This window comes from Rhinatrema bivittatum, chromosome 9 (assembly GCF_901001135.1).
Source record: "Rhinatrema bivittatum chromosome 9, aRhiBiv1.1, whole genome shotgun sequence".
Taxonomy (NCBI): domain Eukaryota; kingdom Metazoa; phylum Chordata; class Amphibia; order Gymnophiona; family Rhinatrematidae; genus Rhinatrema; species Rhinatrema bivittatum.
This window is the reverse complement of record NC_042623.1, coordinates 175,735,221-175,755,857: the sequence shown is the minus strand read 5'-3', so window position 1 is coordinate 175,755,857 and position 20,637 is coordinate 175,735,221. Positions and strand designations below refer to the sequence as shown.

Sequence of the window (20,637 nt, the reverse complement as noted above, 5' to 3'; positions counted from 1 at the left end):
TGAAGCGGGGATGCTCTACAGTGGTAATTTTCACCTTACTGAGAGCTAGAAAATTCTCTACTTCCTTGGCCTATGTATGGGTTTGGAGAGTATTTGAGGCCTGGTGTGATATTAGAGTCAAGATTCTGCTCATTTTGGAATTTCTGCAGGATGGCTTGAATAAAGGCTTGGCTCTCAGTTCCTTGAAGGTGCAAGTAGCGGCTCTCGCCTGTTTCATGTGAGAGCTCATCCTGATGTGGCCCGTTTTTTGAAAGGCGTGTACCATCTTAGTCTTCCCTTGCAGTTTCCGGTGCCCCTTTGGAGTCTTAATTTCGTATTGGATTTCTTGGCAGGGCCTATGTTTAGACCACTGTGTACCCTTTTCTTGAGGTTACTGACCTTGAAAACAGTGTTCCTTGTGGAAATTTGCTCTGCGCATAGGATTTCCGAACTCCAAACTTTGTCTTGCCATGAGCCTTTCCTTCAGGTGACTCCAGAGCGGTACAGCTGTGTGTACTGTTCCTTCCTTTTTACCGACAGTGGTCATTGAGTTTCACTTAAATCAGTCCATCTCCCTGCCATCTCTGGACAGAGAGAGAGATGCAGAGGAGTATTATCTGTTGCGACCCTTGGATGTCAAGAGACATATTGTCAGGTATCTGGAGGTTTCTGAGCCTTTCCGGAAGTTGGATCGCCTGGCGGTGCTAGACAGGGAGGGGCCGGCCTCTTGGGCTGCGATAGCTCACTGGATTAAGGAGGTAGTCATGGCTGCATACGTGGATGCCAGGAAGCAGTTATCTAGTCAGGTTAGGGCTCATTACACTAGGGCTCAAGCAGTGTCATGGGCAGAAGTTAGAATGTTATCCCCTGTTGACATTTTCCGAGCTGTGACATGGTCCTCCTTATACACCTTTTCCAGGTATTAATGTCTAGATGTGCAGGCCTGGGAGGATGCAGCCTTTGCATGTGCGGTTTTGACTGAGCCGCAGCAGCCTACCACCCTGTTCGGAAGTAGCTTGGGTACATCCCACTTATGCTGGATTCATCTGATTGAACACTAAGAAATGAGAAATTACTACTTACCTGATAATTTCCTTTTCTTTAGGACAGTCAGATGAATCCAGTTTCCCTCCCATTGCTGCCAAATGATTGCATTATGGTCCTCTTGTGTGACTGTGTTACAGGAATTACTGGTAAGTGTTAATCCAGTCCCTAGACTTATGTTTATACATTCTTGTCTGAGCTCGGTGTTGCTTGTTGGCTGAGTATTGAAATGGTTACTTGTTTTTAATCAATAATTTTGCAAGTCTGTCCATAGTCGCTTTTGAAGAGAACACTGGCAGGCTGATGTCACTACAGGAGTGTATATACTGTGACGTCAGTTTGCTCCGTCTCCATCTGCTGGTAGAGGTGCATAACCCACTTGTTCTGGATTCATCTGTCTGTCCTAAAGGAAAAGAAATTATCAGGTAAGTAGTAATTTCTCATTTTTTTCTTCCTTTGTGCAACTGTTATTTATAAATCTAATCTTTGTATTGAATGAGTTCTTCCTTTACTCTGAGGCACTGTAGTGAAAGTGCCATTTAAATGAGTAATAAACAGTAAAGTTTGAGAATATGTACTTTTTTTTTTGTTGTTCAGGGTATATTAGTGCTACAGGTAACTGAAATACACCAGGGTCTTATCCTCTGCATATACATTAAACCTTAACAAGAAGGTATATAATGTTTAGAGTTATTGCCTTGAAGCTGGAATTTAAGAACATAAGAAAATGCCATACTGGGTCAGACCAAGGGTCCATCAAGCCCAGCATCCTGTTTCCAACAGTGGCCAATCCAGGCCATAAGAACCTGGCAAGTACCCAAAAACTAAGTCTATTCCATGTTACCATTGCTAATGGCAGTGGCTATTCTCTAAGTGAACTTAATAGCAGGTAATGGACTTCTCCTCCAAGAACTTATCCAATCCTTTTTTAAACCCAGCTACACTAACTGCACTAACCACATCCTCTGGCAACATTTCTCATGAATGTGCCTCATGTTCAAGAGTTCATAAAATGATGTTACACCCTTGTTTCGCAGCCACACACACTGCTGCAGCGGGTCAGAGCCTGCACAACTGAGGAGGACCAGGAGAAGCTGATGCAAATCACAAGCCTACATTCACTGAATGCCTTCTTGCTGCCGATCAAAACTGTGGGGGTACAGGTTAGTGGCGTCCTAGACTGTGAATGGAAGGCGTGCCTGGTGGAGGGCTTAGAAAATGGTCAGTTTGTCATCAAAAATGGAATCTGGGAGAATGAAAGGAGAGGAAATTGGAAAGGAGGCAAAAATGGGATCAGGGGTGTGGGGGGGGGATGGAGAAAGATGCAGTTCCAGCTCTTATTAACTGTGATGCACTCTGGCTGCATTTAGCTTGTTCATCTCCTGCATGGCTCTTGTTTATATGTGGGCTGGGAAAGGGACACAATCACCATGGAAAACAAAGCCACATCCTCCCCTCCCCCCCCCCTGCTGTGAAATGTATGACTGTGCAAAATCAGATAATGCCTATGTGGGACCCCCTGGAAGCTCTAGTGCTGGCTTTCTGACCAGAAGCAGAAGCTGCTTGTAGAAATGGGGAGGATGGCACCCACTGACCAAAGGATCTTGAAGGATTAGCAAAATTATGCTATTTTTGTATCAACAAATGAGAGAACATGTGTATTCAACTTAGTATGTTCCTTAACCTTAGTAAAAGCACCTTTATATTAAAAGAAAAGAATGCCGGTTCTCTTCATTATCTTTGGCCCTAGGGGTTTTGAGGAAACTGGGATCTTGAAGCTATTTTTCTAAGCATTTTCAGTGCGTTTATGGAAAGAGTGAGATGTCCCCTATGGGCTTTTTGATGCCCGGAGTTGGTCCTTTGTTGTTGAGGTCAGAAAGCAGCATGCATCTGGTACCTGTGTGCCAGCCCTTCTTTCCTGGAATGCTCTGCTTCTGCATGCCAGACCCGATTGAGTTAATGGTTGCTTTAAAGTGAATCTTCCCTGTATGTACCCGGATCAGCCCAGACTCCTGGGTTTTGCCTCCCCTCCAGCAGATGGAGACAGAGAAATTTTAACGGACTCTGTCGTATACGCCTGAGGTGCCACCTAGAGTCTGTCAGTATTTTTCTGTCTCCAGCAGATGGTGGAGGTGCATCCCTTTAGTCTGGTAGTTAGTGTCAGGATTTAGATTTTGGATTTCAGATTTTTGGTCTGATAGTACTCCTTAAAAAAATAAAAGAGAAAGAAGTTAGGATCTTCCGGTTAGGACTCCTTTTAAGCCTCCCAGGGGGTTGCTAGGTCCTGGTGGAACCATCCCCCCCTGGTAGTAGAGGCTCCGGAGCAGAGGGTTGAGAACCCTGTGACTGCCCACGGCTGAGGGTGATACTGGGGAGCCCAGGTCACTCACCCTCAGGAGGACCTTTCATAGGTTTAAAAAAGAAAAAGTAAAGTTCAATTTTTACTCAGGGACTTTTCCCTGCTCTGCCGGCCTAGCTTTCTCTTCGCGCGGTGTTCAGCAGCCGAATTGATTCAGACCGTGGACAGCTCCTGATCGCATTCTTTGTTTTTGTTCTTGCCGCTCTTCTCTCCCACCGTCCTAAATTTAGCCCGCTGCTCATGCCATGTGGTGTGGTCTGTGCTGCGTGCAGCAGCGTGCGCGGCTCTCCTGTGCCGGTATTTGCACGGAGTGTTTGTTGGGGGGCAAAGGGTCATCGGGGGGGTTGCAGCGCCGACGAAATCTAAGGGCAGTGGCTCATGATCGCATTGGAGGGCTGAGAAGCCCGTGTTGCCGCGTCAGGCCCCGGATCCGTTCCTGCTTAGTGTGGGAACAGAGGCCATTTTGAGGACTTTTAGGGAACAGGAGAAAGCTGCTATAGGGAGAGGGCTTTCCCCTCCCCCGTTGTCACCATGGCCTAGTGCTCCTGGGAGGGCCGATTTGGAGGGGGCTGCGCATGATTCTTCAGTGGACGACGCCGGGGACGATTCTGAGGGGTCTTCTTCCTCGTTCACCTCGGATTTTGTGCTTTTAATGCACAAGGCTTTCAAGGCTGGCAGGGCTGCAAAATCTCAGGGCCACAAGGCAGCAGTGTCAGCTGGGCCTGGGGAAGGGTCCTCCTCGGCCTGAAAGCAGGTTCAGGCGCCAAAAGACAGCGGAGGACCTAAGGACAAGCGCCCGCTTAGGTCCTTTGTCTGTCCGGTGGAAGCAGCTCGTCTGACCAGTTGGATGAGAGGGAGTCTCCCCCACCAGCTCCTGATCAGGGACCAAATGTGGACCTGGATAACCAGCTCCAGCCGACCAAGCATGTGGGATTGCCCCCAGAGGAGGGTGATGATCCCAAGGTGGTTCACTTGTTCCGGAAGGACGAATTGGGACCCCTTATCTCGGCCATCCTGGAAGAGCTAGGGATTGAGGTCCCTCAGGAAGATTCCTGTTTTGGCGCTATGGATTCGGTGATGGTGGGGCTCCGAGGTCCGGCTTGGTTTTTCCCCATTTCATTTGTCGGTGACTGACCTCTTGTTTAGGGAGTGGGACACTCCTGATCTGGGTTTGAAGGTAAGCCGTGCTATGGACAAGTTGTACCCGCTTCCAGAGGACGCGCTGGATCTCCTCAAGGTGTCTAAGGTGGACTCTGCTGTGTCAGCAGTGACAAAGAAGACTACCATCCCAGTGATGGGAGCCACGGCTTTAAAGGACTTGCAGGACCATAAGTTGGAGGTACAGCTTAAGAAGATATTCGAAGTGTCAGCTCTCTGTGTCCGAGCCTCCATGTGCAGCAGTTTCGTGCTACGGGCCTGTCTCCTCTGGGTGCAGGATTTGCAGACAGCTTTAGCCCTTTCAGACATGCAGACACAGCAGGCCGGGCAGCTGGAGGCCGCAGTGGCTTACAGTGCGGACATGCTTTATGATCTTTTGAGGACGTCCAGACGGACAATGATCTCAGCGGTCTCCGCCCGCCGACTCCTATGGCTGTGGAATTGGTCGGCGGATGTTTCCTCTAAAGCACAGTTGGGTTCTCTGCCCTATAAGGGGAGACTGCTTTTCGGACAGCAATTGGAGGATATGATAAAGTCACTGGGGGAGAACAAGGTCCATAAACTGCCGGAGGGATAGGCCCAGGACGAGAGGCTCCTTTCCTCAGTGGGCGAGGTTTCGGGGGAATTGACGTTTTCGCTCCTCGTGGTCTGCCGGATCGTCCTTTTGCCAAGGACAAGGCCGCCAAAACTCAAGGGGGTCCCAAGTCCACACAATGAAGCGAGACCAGTTCACTCTTTGGTTCCAAGAATTAGGGGCAGGTTGTCCTTGTTCCTAGAGGAATGGACCACCGTGACATCGGATCAATGGGTCCTAAATATAATAGAACACGGCTACACTCTAGATTTTGCTCATCCAGTCCCCGACCACTACATGATTTCTCCGTGCTCATACCATCAAAAGTGGCGAGCGGTGCAGGAGACTCTACAGCGTTTGCATGCTCTGGGTGCCTTCGTTCCGGTTCCCACAGGAGAGCTCAGGCAAGGGAGTTACTCCATCTATTTCATTGTGCCGAAAAAGGAAGGCACTTTTCGCCCCATCCTCGATTTGAAAAGGGTCAATCGGACGCTAAAGGTACCTTTTTTTCAGATGGAAACTCTGCCCTCAGTAATAGCGTCTGTGCACAAGGGAGAGTTTCTGGCGTCGCTGGACCTGACGGAAGCTTACTTGCACATACCCATCCGTCCGGATCATCAGAAGTATCTACGGTTCGCGATCCTCTGACAACATTTCTGATTTTGCGCCCTACCATTCGGCCTGGCGACGGCACCCAGGGTATTCACCAATGTGATGGTGATAGTGGCAGCAGCTCTGTGAAAGGAGTGCATACTTGATGCACCCTACCTGGACGATTGGCTAATTCGAGCAAAGTCGGAAGAACTTTGCAGAGTGGCGGTCTAGAGGGTACTACAGAGGCTGACCTCGTTAGGTTGGGTGGTCAATCCCAACGAGTCATCTGGTTCCTTCACAGTCTCTGGAATGTTTGGGCGCCCGGTTCAATACCGTCTTGGGCAAGGTTTTTCTTACCGAAGAAAGACTATCCAAGCTTGTCACTCAGGTGGACTCCTTGAGGTCCTTGCTTTGGCCCAGGGCCTGGGATTATTTGCAGGATCTGGGATCGATGGCTTCCACACTCGAACTGGTCCCATGGGCATTTGCGCATATGCGTCCTCTTCAATCCATATTGCTCTCCCGCTGGAATCCGCTTTCCGAGCATTTTCAGCTTCGCTTGCCACGGATGGACTCGGCGTGCTCTAGTCTCCTCTGGTGGCTTTGTCCGGGACAACCTGCGTCGGGGAGTGGATTTGGAGATTCTCTCATGGATAGTGGTAACTACCAATGCCAGTCTCTCCAGATGGGGAGCAGTGTGCCTAGGGTCGGCGGTACAAGGTCAGTGGACAAAGATGGAATCCTCCTTGTCGATCAATCGTTTGGAGACCAGGGCGCTTCGTTTGGCGCTACAGGCCTCCCTACCCTTAGTAGAGGGTCGGTCAGTGAGGATACTGTTCGACAATGCCAAGATGGTGGCTTACATCAATCGTCAGGGAGGAACCAGGAGTCATCCAGTGGCAGTGGAAGCACAGCTGTTGATTACCTGGGCGGAGCAACACCTCTACAAGATTGCGGCCTCCCACATCGCTGGGGTAGAATATGTGCAAGCCGATTTTCCTCAGTCGTCACCAGTTGGATCCAGGGGAGTGGGAGCTCTCTCAGACGACGCCTTCATCTTCTGTGCAAGTGCTGGACCATACCGTCCATGAACTTCATGGCCACGTTTTGAAATGCAAAGGCTCCTCGCTTCTTCAGTCGGCGACGGGAACCAGGAGCAGAGGGAGTGGATGTCCTGGTCCTTCCCTAGCCCAGGGACGTCTTGTTTTTTGTCTTTCCGCCGTGGCTGTTGGTCGGAAAGGTATTGCGTCGAATTGAAGTTCATACGGGCAAAGTGATTCTCGTGGCTCTAGAGTGGCCACGGCGTCCGTGGTTTGCAGATCTTCTGAATCTGGCTGTCGACGGACCGCTGAGGTTTCGAACGTCTCCGCATCTCCAGCGTCAGGATCCCGTTTGTTTCGGAGAGGTAAATCGCTTCTGTTTAGCGGCATGGCTTTTGAAAGGCAGAGGTTGAAGAAGAAAGGTTACTCTCCTGCGGTTATTGCCACACTCTTGCACTCCCGTAAAACTTCTACTTCCAGAGCATACGTTACAGTTTGGGGAGTGTTTGAAGCCTGGTTTTTGGACCATGACGTGCAACTGTCCAGGACCTCAGTTCCGGAGGTTCTGGAGTTCTTACAGGCGGGGTTGTCCAAGGGCTTGGCTTTTAATTCCCTCAGGGACTGTTTTTGAGGTAAAGTGCAGGGGGTTACGCTATCCTTTCATCCGGACATGGCTCGGTTTCTGAGAGGAGTTAAACACTTGCGCTCTCCAGTCCGGAATCCCTGTCCTTCATGGAAATTAAATTTGGTTCTCCATGCACTTTGTGATGCTCCCTTTGAGCCGTTGAAACGGGCAACTGTAAAGGTTGAAGGTCGTGTTTCTAGTGGCTATTTCATCAGCAAGGCATATTTCAGAGATTCAGGCATTATCTTGCAGGGAGCCTTTCTTGCGGTTTTCTGCTTCTGGAGTTTCCTTACGAACAGTTCCCTCTTTTCTCCTGAAGGTGGTCTCTTCCTTTCATTTGAATCAGACAGTGGAGCTTGCTTCCTTTTGCGGATATGGATTCTTCTACGCCAGAGGCCAGAGATTTATGGAAGCTGGACGTAAAGAGGGTGTTGTTGCGTTACCTGGAGGTTACGAACAATTTTCGTGTCTCGGACCATCTGTTCATCTTATGGAGTGGACCCAGGAGGGGTCATAAGGCTTCGATGGCCTCAATTGCACATTGGCTGAAGGAGGCTATTGTTTCGGCATATCTCCTGCAGGGTCGTCCGATTCCGGTCAGACTTTAGGCTCATTTTACGTGATCGCAATCGATCTCGTGGGCGGAATGCCAACAGATGGCGCCTCAAGAGATTTGTAGGGCGGCTACCTGGAAATCTGCACATACTTTTGCAAGGCATTATCGGCTGGACGTTCGGACCCCGGAACCCGGTTCCTTCGGAGCTAGTGTGCTCCGAGCGGGACTCTCTCAGTCCCACCCTGGTTAGGGAAGCTTTGGTACACATCCCAGGAGTCTGGGCTGATCCAGGTACTTACAGGGAAAGGAAAATTGGTTCTTACCTGCTAATTTTCGTTCCTATAGTACCACGGATCATCCCAGAGTCCCACCCATGGTGTTATAGGGAGAGTCCGCTCAGTCGGTAGCTAACAATCTTTTTTCTACGAGTTACATAATGTCCCCCTTTTTTAGGGTAAGAATTATTGGGCATGATTTGGTTTCTTCAGTTACATGTTTTTTATTACCTCTGCTCTTTGGGGGGAGATTGTTCATGTGTAAGTTATGGATTTATTCTCATTCTACTTGGGTATAGTGTAATACTGACAGACTCTAGGTGGCACCTCAGGGGTATACGACAGGGTCCGTTAAAATTTCTCTGTCTCCATCTGCTGGAGGGGAGGCAAAACCCAGGAGTCTGGGCTGATCCGTGGTACTACAGGAATGAAAATTAGCAGGTAAGAACCAATTTTCTTATATTCTTTCTGCACTGTGCGCTTATTTTGGAAGACCACATATAAAGCTATTGAACTTCTTGTGCAGGGCTTAAACTGTTTTAACAGTTCAGCAGTTATTTTTGACATACTTTCAAGCTGCGTTAGCAAGGGCAACAAATCTACCTAGCATTTAGTGGATCTGATTGGTCCATATTAGCTGTTACTTCAGGAATGACCTTGAACATGCCATGAATGAGCTGATCTTATGTCATGTAAGACAATTTATGAAGTTGCAAAGAAGGGGTCCCCAAAGGGATCAGGAGAATTGCAGGGGAGCTGCTAAAATTTACAAATTATGGCTCATTAACATTTTTAACTGATTTGGGGTGGGTTTTAACATTTTGTGCATGTTTTGAAATAATATTGATGGCTACACAGAAATTTTGATTTGCTTTTGAGAACTGTTATGAGCTTTCCACTCTGGGAGGTCTGGGAGATTTTTTTTTTAATGTTTTAGTTTTTCTAACTGATTTATTGTAAGCTGCCTCAGGCAACCAGTTAGAAATATTTTTAAATAAAATTTGGAACCATTCCATATTTTTGTATTATGCTCGGAATTGTTTACTCTGCATAGTACAAATACATCTTGACCAAGCTTGATGCAGTGGGTTGAGCTAACAACTGCCCGAGTAACCTTCAAAGTATTTCAGCACTGTTACAGTGCTCCATGTTCTTTAGTTGCCTTGTGAGGTAAAAATGTAAACACTGGTGGTTGTCTGATGTGTTTCATGGCTAGCATGCAACATGCATTTAAGGTTTCTTGCCCAGCTGTATATGTACCCATCACAGAACCTACAAGTCCCCTAACAAAATAATGCTGCACACCCACAAGAGGGGAGCACATCAGTGTGAGTGACTTTCGAGCTGGCTCCCACAAAAGTGCTATTTGAGTGCCTTTCTTCTATCTGGATTCATTAGACTTGTTTTTTTAAAACTAGCAGTTAGCATTAACACTAGATTTCTTGCTTTAGGGCGAAAAGCAACAAGACCATTGCTTAAAATTGTTTTCTTTCCACAGGGTGACTGTCGCTCATACAGCTACGTATGTGGGATATCCAGCAAAGATGCTCCACATTGGGAATCCCTCATGTTCCTAGCCAAGCTTATACCGCGCATGTGTCATAACATCAACAGGTAGGAGGTCTCATCTGTAACACCGAGATATCTTGTGCTTTGTAACAGTGAAGTTAGAAAATAGCCTGGATGTTCTAGTTTATAATCAAAAATCCAACTTCTTGATTTCTGTTTTCATTAAGATCTGTGAAATTTAGGGTAACTTAACCAAATTTCTACCTGCTGAAATAGCTTTTTGTTAGTCAGAAATCAGCTTTATAGAAAACACAGCAGTATGTAATGCCACAGAAAAAGAAGATTGTTCATAGTGGGGTTTTTTTTTTGGTTTGTTTTGTTTTTTTTTAGCACAAATTCTTAATGTATCTTGCTTTCTAGCACTTTTAACTTGAGAAATTCTTATTTTTCCTAGCATGTAGCCAGATGGACTCAAGACCAATGGGTTATGCTCCCCTGCCAGCAGATGGAGACTTGAGTCAGATTTCAAAGCTGATGTCACCCTAGATACACCCCTCCAGTGACCTCAGCCCTTCAGTATTTCTCCGTCTCCAGAAGATGGTGGACGTACCTCTCCCTATGGGGATTGCTGTACTTTTTGGAAGGAGAAATTTTACATTTAAATTTAAGAAAAAAATTCAGCCCCGCTCTCCTGCGGTGATACCTAAAGGTCCCTCCCCCAGTTGAAAATTCCTGAGGCGCTTTCCGAGATCCCTCAGAAGTGTGCCTTGGCCCAGTAGCTGGTTCCCGGCGTGGACTTTGCTGCTTAAGCAGCTGAAAGGCAGCAGGTGCAGGAAGCTGAGCGTGGCGGTGACAGCCAAAGCCACCTTCCCCCACAGCCGGAGAACATCTCTGTACTCAGCCAGAAAGCGCTGAGCGCAGGTAAGTTTTTTTTTAAAAAAAAAAAAAAAGAGAGAGAGATTTACTTCCCGATTCAGAGACATTTGGAGGGGTTTGGGTAAGACTTCTTCCGGTCTCCTAGCTTGGTGTGCCGAACCAGCATCGGCCTCATTCCGTTGAGATAAGGGGAAGTGGACGTCCGAGCGGGTTGAGTGGTCCCTCTGGTGGGCTAAGCCCCGCTTTAGGCTTGGTTGGTACACTGCGTAGTAGGCTGCGGTGGCACCATCTTGCACACTTCCTTGTTCATGCAGTATTGTTCTCCATAGAACGTCGGTACACATAGTGCGTCGGCTCTGCGCAAGCACTGTGCACATAATGATACATGCGTACAACCTACTAAGTGCAGAATACAGGTAAAGCCGGGTGCACAGGCTATGCATGTGCCTCGCCGCGTCCCGCCTAGGCACCCAAAATCTGTGGGCATAAAATTTTAAGCATGAGCCAACAGAACACAGAATTACCTCCGCCAATGGCTCCAGCAGCAAAGAAACATAAGTGCCTTTCTCTCTGTGCTGCTTGTCATATTAGGGCTTCACAGTCTGACTTGGATTCCAACATTTCAGCACTGTGAGGAAGTCCAGGAAGAGATGGCCTCACAGGACTTTGCTAAGCCCGGCTCCTCCCATTCAAAGAATGGATTAGGCACAGCCTTAACTGGAAGTACGCCGAATCTAAGTACTCCCGGGACTGGGTCATCCATGGGAGAGGGAAATTCAGTGGCACCTATCCTAGTACCTTCTGGGCTAGACAAGGACCCGGCTGCCTTCTCATGGGTGGAATTTTTCCAGGGCCTTCAAGCCTTCGTACAGGCACAATCTGCTACCCTCACTTGCCCCTGTCTGGACAGAACCTCAGCCGGTAAGCCCTCCCTCTCCCAGTCTATCATCAGACCTCGAGGCATGCCTCTCCTCACCAAGGGTGTCCATGGCAGGGACCCAGATGGCACGGACGAAGAGGAGGATACACATTCCTTGGAAGATGGGGAAATCCCTCCTGGTTTAGAACCGTATTGGACCATGTTACGGTTTTTCTCCCAGGACAAGCAGGATGGTAGTCCTCACATGTGGGTGATGTCACTGGACGGAGCCCTATCACAGAAAACTTTTCTGTCAAAGTTTCTAGAACTTTTGACTGACACACTGAGCATGCCTAGCATGCCATAATCCCTATAGCCACAGGGGTCTCCCTTCAGTCTCTTTTTTTTCCCTGCTGCAGTTTGCCTCGCGGTTAGGAGCTCTGTGAGAATTCTCTCACACAAGTTTCCTCACGGAAAAAACTTGAAGATTACTTCATTAAAAAGTTCCCTCATGGGGGTCTCCCATCGCGATATTGCTTTCATCGCTCGGTGAGTAAAGTTCACTGTCCCCGGTCGGTTTCTGCCCCTACCTTTTTCGGTGTCCGCAGGCCATCGACCGTTTTTGGGCCTCAACCTCTGCCATCATGGCAACAGGTTTCCGAAAATGTTCGGAATGCCCCCGTACCATGTCAATTACCGACCCACATGATGTCTGTGTGCTGTGCCTCAGCTCATTACACGACGTTTCTCACTGCCCAAGTTGTGCCCAGATGACTCTGAAGGGTAGGCGGGCTCACCTCGACAAATTGGAGACCCTGTTTAAAATCAAGCTGACTCTATTGACGTCAACCTAATCGTCACCGGCAGGAGCATCGAAGAAATTAGTCATCATGCCTCACCGGGAGCACTAGGGCAGCGGTGACAGTCTGTCACTGACTCAGTCTAAGGCATCTGTATCATCTTCCTCGGTGCTGGAGAAAGACCAGACCGAGCACTGAGGGAAGCACCGACACCAGGACAGATGCGAGTCTACTCCTGGTGCCGGCACCAACACCGCACCGGCCTCGATGGCTATCGAGCCGCTTGCGAAGAGGACACGGGTAGAGGAGCCGTTAGCACCCGAAAAATCAAGGCAATCCCCACCAATATCTGTGCCAGATACCGAGCCCCCACAAGTCCCTGTGGAGGTGCCAGTAGCACCTAGCCTGTCTCCGCCTGTAGCTGCGATATCTATACCAGCTTTCAGGGAGGAACTGGATGGTTTCATCCGCCAGGCAGTGCTCGATGCTCTTCGAGACTTACAGCCATCAATGCCGGCCCCCATACCGACCCCGGAGCCATCGATATTTACACCGTTGCTAACCAGACTGGATGCACTCATCAGTGCCCTTCCAACACAGCCCGGGCCACAGATGCCAAAGCAACCAGCAAAGTCTCTGAAAGTCCCGATTCCCATTCCGGGATCCTCGGAGGACGAAGGTATGGACTCCAGTCCCCTTTCAACACAGATTCCACTGATGCTGGAACCGATGCCTGGTCCATCAGGGCTCTCGGGACAGAGAGGCCCACATTTGCCTTCGGTGCCGTTGATACCCACACCGGGGCCACCGCATCTTCCATCGAGGCCATTGAAGGGTCCAGCGGTGCCAACACGTCCAACAGTACCAACCTTCTTCCCTCCCGCAGGATCTCGACTAGAGACCTTTTCTGACACATGGGAAGATGTTGACACAGATACATCCACGGAGGACATCTTATCAGAACCATCTCCTTCGGAAGAAAGGAGAAAATCTCCCCCAGAAGATCTCTCCTTCGCTAATTTTGTAAGGGAGATGTCAGAGACAATCCCCTTTGAACTGATTACAGAGGAGGACACACGCCACAAAACATTTGAAGTTCTCCAATTTGTTGATGCTCCGAAAGAAGTTATGGCTATCCCTGTCCACAAAGTGCTAGTGGATCTCCAGCATCGTCTCTGGGAGCATCCTTGTACTGTCTAGCCAGTTAATAAGAGGACATATGCAACTTATCTGATCCAACATATTCCTGGATTCCAAAAGCTACAACTACCTCATCAATCGGTGGTGGTTGTCTGCACAGAAGAAGGCCAGAAGACTGCGACCTCACTCTTCAACACCTCCTGGTAAAGACCAAAATTCCTTGATATTTTGGGTCACAAGATGTTTCAGGGCTCTATGCTAGTGTCACGCATAGCTGCATACCAACTTTACATGACACAGTATCAAAGGAATCTCTGGAAGCAGGTTCAGGGAATAGCCGACGCTCTTCCCCAACAATAGCAAGAAAGTCTCAATGCCATACTACAGAAAGGCCTTGAGGCTGGGAAACATGAGGTTTGTGCTGCTTACGACTCCTTTGAAACAGCTTCTCGCTTGTCGGCAATGGGAATCAGCACCAGGAGGTGGGCCTGGCTGAAAGCTTCTGACTTGACACCTGAAGTCCAAGACAAACTTGCTGATTTGCCATGTACCTGTGAAAACCTATTCGGAGACAAGATACAAGACGCAGTGGCTCAATTAAAAGACCACAATGAAACCCTGCGGCAATTATCTACAGTTACTACCAAGGCCCCTACCTCTGCAAGGAGATCCACCAGAAGGGACCCTAGAAAATCATTTTATCGCCCACACAGATACTACACACCTACATCTCACGCAAGGCGAACCAGGCCTTCTCAGGAGAGCACATCCTCGACAGCCTAAGACATCCAGGCCTCAGCCACCACTGCAAACAGGCCAAGCCTCTGGATTTTGAGATCTATCCAGAGAATAGCAGCCGCTCTACAAATCCAGATCCAGATTTGCCAGTTGGAGGTCGAATTCACCACTTCATAATCAACTGGCTCAACATTGCCACAGACCAATAGGTTATATCCATCATAACACAGGGATACCATCTAAACTTCCTCATGGTACCCCGGACTCCCCACCCAATCCTCTGTGGTTTCAAAAAGATCACACAAGTCTTCTAGAGTCAGAACTATCCACCCTTCTGGGCGCCATGGCTGTGGAACCTGTTCCCTGGGCATAGCAGGGCAGAGGTTCTACTCCTGCTATTTTCTCATTCCAAAGAAATCAGGCGGCCTCCGCCCCATATCAACAAATTTCTACAAAAAGAAAAATTCAGGATGGTGTCCTTGGGCACCATGCTTCCCCTTCTGCAAAAAGGAGATTGGCTCTGTTCTCTGGATCTTCAAGACGCTTATGCTCACATTCCAGTATTCCCACATCATGTGTTTCCTAGTGGGACATCAATACTTTCAGTACCGGGTCCTGCCTTTCGGACTTGCCTCGGCACCCTGTGTATTTACAAGTGCCTAGCAGTGGCTATGGCCCATCTACTCAAGAAAAACATACACGTCTTTCCTTACCTGGACGACTGGCTCATCAAGAGCCAATCCAAGCAAGGAGCTCTCGACACCCTCAAGCTCACTATCAATCTGCTGCACTCTTTGGGATTTCTCATCAACTACCAAAAATCCCACCTGATTCCATCTCACCCTCCTGACTTTCATTGGAGCAGATTTGGACACCACAGTGGCAAAGGCCTTCCTGCCCAACGGCCGTGCATACACACTTTCCAAGCTAGCTACGACTCTGCGCACAAAACACACAGCTTCAGCCCGTCAATTCCTACCATTGCTGGGCCACATGGCTTCCACGGTCCATGTTACTCCTATGGCCAGATTGGCCATGATAATAACTCAATGGACTTTGAAATCTCAGTGGCTCCAAGCCACTCAACCTCTGTCAACCCAGATTTTCCTGTACGTACCCAGATCAGTCCAGACAGTGGGTTGAGCCTCCTGTCCAGCAGAGGGAGACAGAGAAAAACTGAAAAGGTATCCTATATCAGGACAGTGCTCACTCTGCGTCCCTTCAGTATTTCTCTGTCTCCCAGCAGAGGCAGGCAATTGAACCTGCGGTTCCCTAGCTTTCTCTGTTTTCCACACTGTGGTGATTTCTTTCTTTCTCCTTCTGATTGTTTCCAGGATCAAGCAAGTATTGATTAATTTCTATATGTAAAAAAAAAAAAGAATTTGAAGGGAATCAAACTTCTTGTCTATGTGAGACAGCTCTGTCTCACAGCTCTTATAGGGTTCCAGGGGGGATTTTCCCCTTGAGTACTCAGTCTGGGACCCCTCTTCCCGGTGACCACTTGCCTGGCTTAAAGGGGTGATACTGGTGGTCCAGTCACTCCCCCTTTTCGCGCCTGCCTCAGGTCTTTTAGCAGAGAGGCTCCCATTCCTCAGCTCGTTTCTTTGAAAAAAAAAAAGACCATCGGAGGCATAGATTACCCACGCTTTTCATTGCAGGCTCCAGCAAGGTAAGCAGCAGGGGAAGTGATTACTGGTGGTCCAGTCCCTCTCTTCATCCGTGTGTGTCTAAGCACTGTGTAAAAAAAAAATTCCTTGTTTGGTCAGCTGCAATCCAGGACCCCTGCCCACCTGAATCGCTGTGTTGTTGGCCGATTTTGTGTTTTGTGAGCAGTTTTTCCCCCCCACCATGCCGCGGCCATCCTGGTGTATAGCATGTGAGGAATCTGCTGCACGGTTTTCTAGGACTGGGATTTGCTCAAGGTGCCTTCCAGTGGGGGGGGGGGGGGGTTGGCAGCTCTTTTTCAGGGTCTGCAGCAACAGCCAAGCCTCGTGGGGCTCAAAAACATCAGGCTCCATAGGAGCTCAGAGCTGATCCTTTCTCCCTCAGTGCAGGGACAGCAGCCATCTTAAGCACATGTGCTGCAGCTCAGGCAAGGGCTGTGGGGGAGGGGGAGCTTCCTCCAACATTGTATCCAGTCCCTGCAACTCCTCAAGAGAATGCAGATCAGGATCAGGTTTTTTTACAGGAGGACCCTGCTTTTCCAGGAGATCAGGATTTATTTATTTATTTATTTAACGTCTCTTATATACCGATAGCCGTTCGCACATCGTATCGGTTCACAAAGAACAAAAAACTTATGGGCAGCGCCCTTACAAATAACAGATAACAATACAAATAACCGGGGAAGGAGGCAATGCAACTTAATAGGTCAATAAATAGGGAGAAACTATAAATATAACATGCATAAAACTATATACAAAGCATCAGTCGTCGTCAAAAACGTCAAGGCATAAATCGGTGGTCGTGGGCATTCTTGGTCGAGGTCGTGGAGCATACTTAATCGTAGGTTGCTGAATAATTATGAATTGGATGGTGTCAGGGGATAGGCTTGCTGGAAAAGCCAGGTTTTCAATTTTTTTTTGAACTTGGGGGTGTAGGACTCCATGCGTATGTCATAGGGCATGAGTTCCATATTGATGTTGATTCTGATTCCTTTTCTTTGGAGGGTGATGACCCTCAGGTGGTACGTCTGTTCCAGAGGGGAGGAGTTGGAACCCCTCATTCCTGGCGGAGCTCGGGGTTCGATCTCCACAGTCTGTAGCAGTGTCATGCAGCAGGCAAGCCTCAGGTGGGTTCAACAATTACTCAGTAGCCAGGACCTCCCATCTGCAGAGGTGGAACAGGCAGGCTGGAAGGCGCGATTGTGTATGGGGCTGATGCTCTCTAAGATCTCCTCAGGGTGCAAGCCATTGCTATGGTCTCAGTGGTGTCAGCCAGGCGATTGGGCTGCAGACGCCTCTTCTAAATCGCAGTTGGGCACTCTATCCTTCAAGGGTAAGTTACCTTTTGGCGAAGACCTGGACCAGCTTATCAAATCCTTGGGTGACAACAAGGTTCATAAGCTTACCAGAGGACCGCCCCAAGCAGCCCAGATCCTTTTTTTCCGTCGCGCTCTCATTTCCGGGGGCAGCACAGGTACAACAAGCCGCGTGGAGCTTTTCAACGAAACACCTCCACTAGGTCTTCAGCATGGTCTCACTCCTTTCGGGGTAGACGGCCCTTCCGAGTCGGTACCCATCAAGGCACCGCTGCAAAGTCCTCACAGTGAGATACGGCCGGCCCATTCCTCCATTCCAGACTTAGGTGGTCGGCTGTCCCTGTTTCTTGAGGAATGAGCCAAAATTACTTCGGATCAGTGGGTCCTCGAAGTAATCGAAAGAGGCTACGTGTTAGAGTTTGCTCGGCATCTCCTGGACCTCTACTTGATCTCTCCCTGCGGAACTCGGAAGCGCTCAGCGGTGTGCCAGACTCTCGACAGGCTTCAAGCACTCGGTGCCATAGTCCCGGTCCCCTTCCAGGAACAGAGATCCGGCCAGTATTCCATCTACTTCGTCATCCCCAAAAAGGACGGCTTCTTTCGACCGATCCTGGACCTCAAGATAGTCAACAAGGCCCTCAAGGTTCCCCATTTTTGGATGGAGACCCTGAGGGCAGTCATAGCGACGGTTCTACAAGGGAGTTCCTTGCCTCTCTCAACCTGACTGAGGCCTACCTTCACATTCCGGTCCACCAAGAACACCAGAGATTTCTTCGTCTCGACATCCTGGGATGACATTTTCAGTTTCGAGCACTCCCGTTTAGTCTTGCCACCTCGCCATGCACATTTACCAAGATCATGGTGGTAGTGGCGGCCTTCCTCCGGTGGGAGGGAGTCCTAGTCCACCCATACCTGGGCGACTGGCTCATTTGGGCAAAGTCGGAGGACCTGTGCATGATAGCGGTCAACTGGGTCTTGTCGGTTCTCACCTCCCTCGGGTGGATAGTTAATTTTTCAAAGAGCAACCTCAAACCCTCTCAGGTCCTCAAATTCTTAGGCGTATGCTTCGACACTTGTGTGGGCAAAGTTCTGTTACTTGAGGCCCGTGCACTCAAGCTCATGGGTCAAGTCCAACATCTATTATCTCTTATGGTCCCACGGCCTGGGATTATCCCCAGGTTCTGGGCACTATGGCTTCAACTATAGATTTGGTTCCCTGGGCCTTTGCGCATATGCGTCCTTTGCAGAAAGGTCTCGGAAGGGTTTCAGACACCCTTACCACTTTCCGATGTTACCATTGACAGCATGCAGTGGTGGCTCTCTCTCTTGCCCACCTGTTAAGGAGATTCCCTTGCAGACACCTCAGTAGATTGTTGTGGCAACAGATGCCAACCTCTCCGGCTGGGGAGCGGTGTGTCACAATCAGTCTACCCAGGGACGATGGACCCCAATCCAGTCTCAGTGGCATATCAATCGTCTGGAGACCCAAGCGGTCTGTCTGGCTCTCAAGACTTTTCTGCCCTTGATCCATCGCAAAGCTGTGCAAGTCCTCTCCGACAATTCCACCACGGTAGCTTACATCAATCACCAGGGGGGCACCAGGAGTTGTCCGGTTGCCCTAGAAGCCAGCAAGCTGCTAGCTTGCTGGCATCTGGAACGGATAGCGGCCTCCCACATTGCGGGGAAGGAGAACACTCAAGCAGACTTCCTGAGTCGTCAGCATCTAGACCCGGAGAGTGGGAGTGGTCCGGAGCAGCGATGGATTTGATTGTGCACAAGTGGGGGGGTCCCTCACTTAGACCTGATGACTACTCTGAGCAATGCAAAGGCCCCAGATTCTTCAGCTGCAGAAGGGAGCACTGCTCAGAAGGAATGGATGCACTGGTCCTACCCTGGCCTCACGATGTCCTCCTTTACGTGTTCCCACCTTGGCCTCTGGTGGGAAAGGTACTCAGAATAGAACTCCACAGGAGGTCGGTCGTCCTCGTGGCGCCAGAGTGGCCTCTGAGACATGCCAAACCTGCTCCGACAGTGTCCAGCATTTTTCAATCAGGCGGATCGCTTTTGTCTAGCGGCCTGGCTTTTGAGCGGTGATGACTAAGGAAGAAGGGTTATAAGGAGGAGGTTATCTCCACTCTGTTGCGGGCCTGTAAGACTTCTACCTCTCTAGCTTTTATTCGGGTATGGAGAATGTTTGAGACTATGTGTACTGACTCCGGAGTTCCAGCACATAAGGCTTCGGTGTCTCAGGTTCTCTCCTTCCTGCAGAATGGTCTCTCCAAAGCTTTGTCTTTCAATTCCTTGTGGGTACATGTTTCGGCGCTCGGTTCCCTCCTTGGGTGGGTCAATGGTTACGCATTGGCGACCCATCCGGATGTCATTCGGTTCCTCAGGGGGGCTAAGCACTTGAACCCGCCTGTCTGGGCTACTTATCCGTCGTGGAGCCTTAACTTGGTTCTCCGCGTTCTTTGCGAGGTGCCCTTCGAACCCCTTCAGCGAGTCACACTTAAGGATCTGACCCTTAAGACTGTGTTTCTGGTCTCTATTTCCTCAGCCAGGAGAGTGTCCGAGCTCCAAGCCCTGTCTTGAAGGGAGCCTTTCCTTCGCTTTTCTGATTCAGGTGTTTCCCTCCAAACAATCCTATGTCATCCTTTCATGTAAATCAGTCAGTGGAGCTCCCTGCTTTTTCTCCAGAGGACATTGCGAACACGCCTGGCGTGGATCTACGGCGCCTTGATGTGAAGAGTGTCCTACTGCAATATTTGCAGGTGATGAATGATTTTCGAGTCTCTGATCATCTCTTTGTCTTATGGAGCAGGCCAAGTAAGGGGAATAAGGCTTCTAAAGCTACTATCGCTCGCTGGCTAAAAGAGGCGATTGCGCCTGCATATATTTGTCGGGGCCAGTCGGTTCCGGAGGGCTTAAAAGCTCACTCTTTACATTCTTAGGCTACCTCTTGGGCGGAGAATCGGTCAGTCTTGCTGCAAGAAATCTGCAGAGCAGCTACTTAGAAATCCCTACATACCTTTGCGCGTCATTATCGCCTCGATGTTCAGGCACCAGTCTCAGGCTCTTTCGGCAGACAGGTACTTCGAGCGGGACTGTCTGTCCCACCCTGTTTAGGAATGCTTTGGTACATCCCACTGTCTGGACTGATCCGGGTACGTACAGGGAAAGGAAAATTGGTTCTTACCTGCTAATTTTCGTTCCTGTAGTACCACGGATCAGTCCAGACTCCCGCCCTGACTACATCTACATTGCTACGTCCACTCGGAGTTTTTCTTTCACAGGTTCTATTTGGGATTCTCTACTTCCTATTTGAGCTTTAAGACACTGGACGTTTATCCGAATTGTAAGGTGCCGGAGGGAGGAGGAATAACCTAGTGGTTAGAGCAGTGGGCTTCCAACCAGGAGACCAGGGTTCAAGTCCCGCTGTCGTTCCTTGTGACCTTGGGCAAGTCACTTTACCCTCCATTGCCTCAGGTACAAAACTTAGATTGTAAGCCCTCTGGGGATAGAGAAATACCTACA

At 49.3% G+C, this 20,637-nt stretch overlaps 1 protein-coding gene across 1 annotated transcript in view; it reads left to right on the top strand.

Annotated features, from left to right (window-relative positions):
- The window catches only part of GMPS (guanine monophosphate synthase), a 130,569-nt gene that overhangs the window by 69,456 nt on the left and 40,476 nt on the right, over positions 1–20,637 (top strand). The window contains exons 12-13 of the mRNA XM_029615875.1: positions 2,061–2,186; positions 9,703–9,818. Of these exons, the coding sequence (XP_029471735.1) occupies positions 2,061–2,186; positions 9,703–9,818 (242 nt within the window). The remainder of the gene's footprint in view (positions 1–2,060; positions 2,187–9,702; positions 9,819–20,637) is intronic.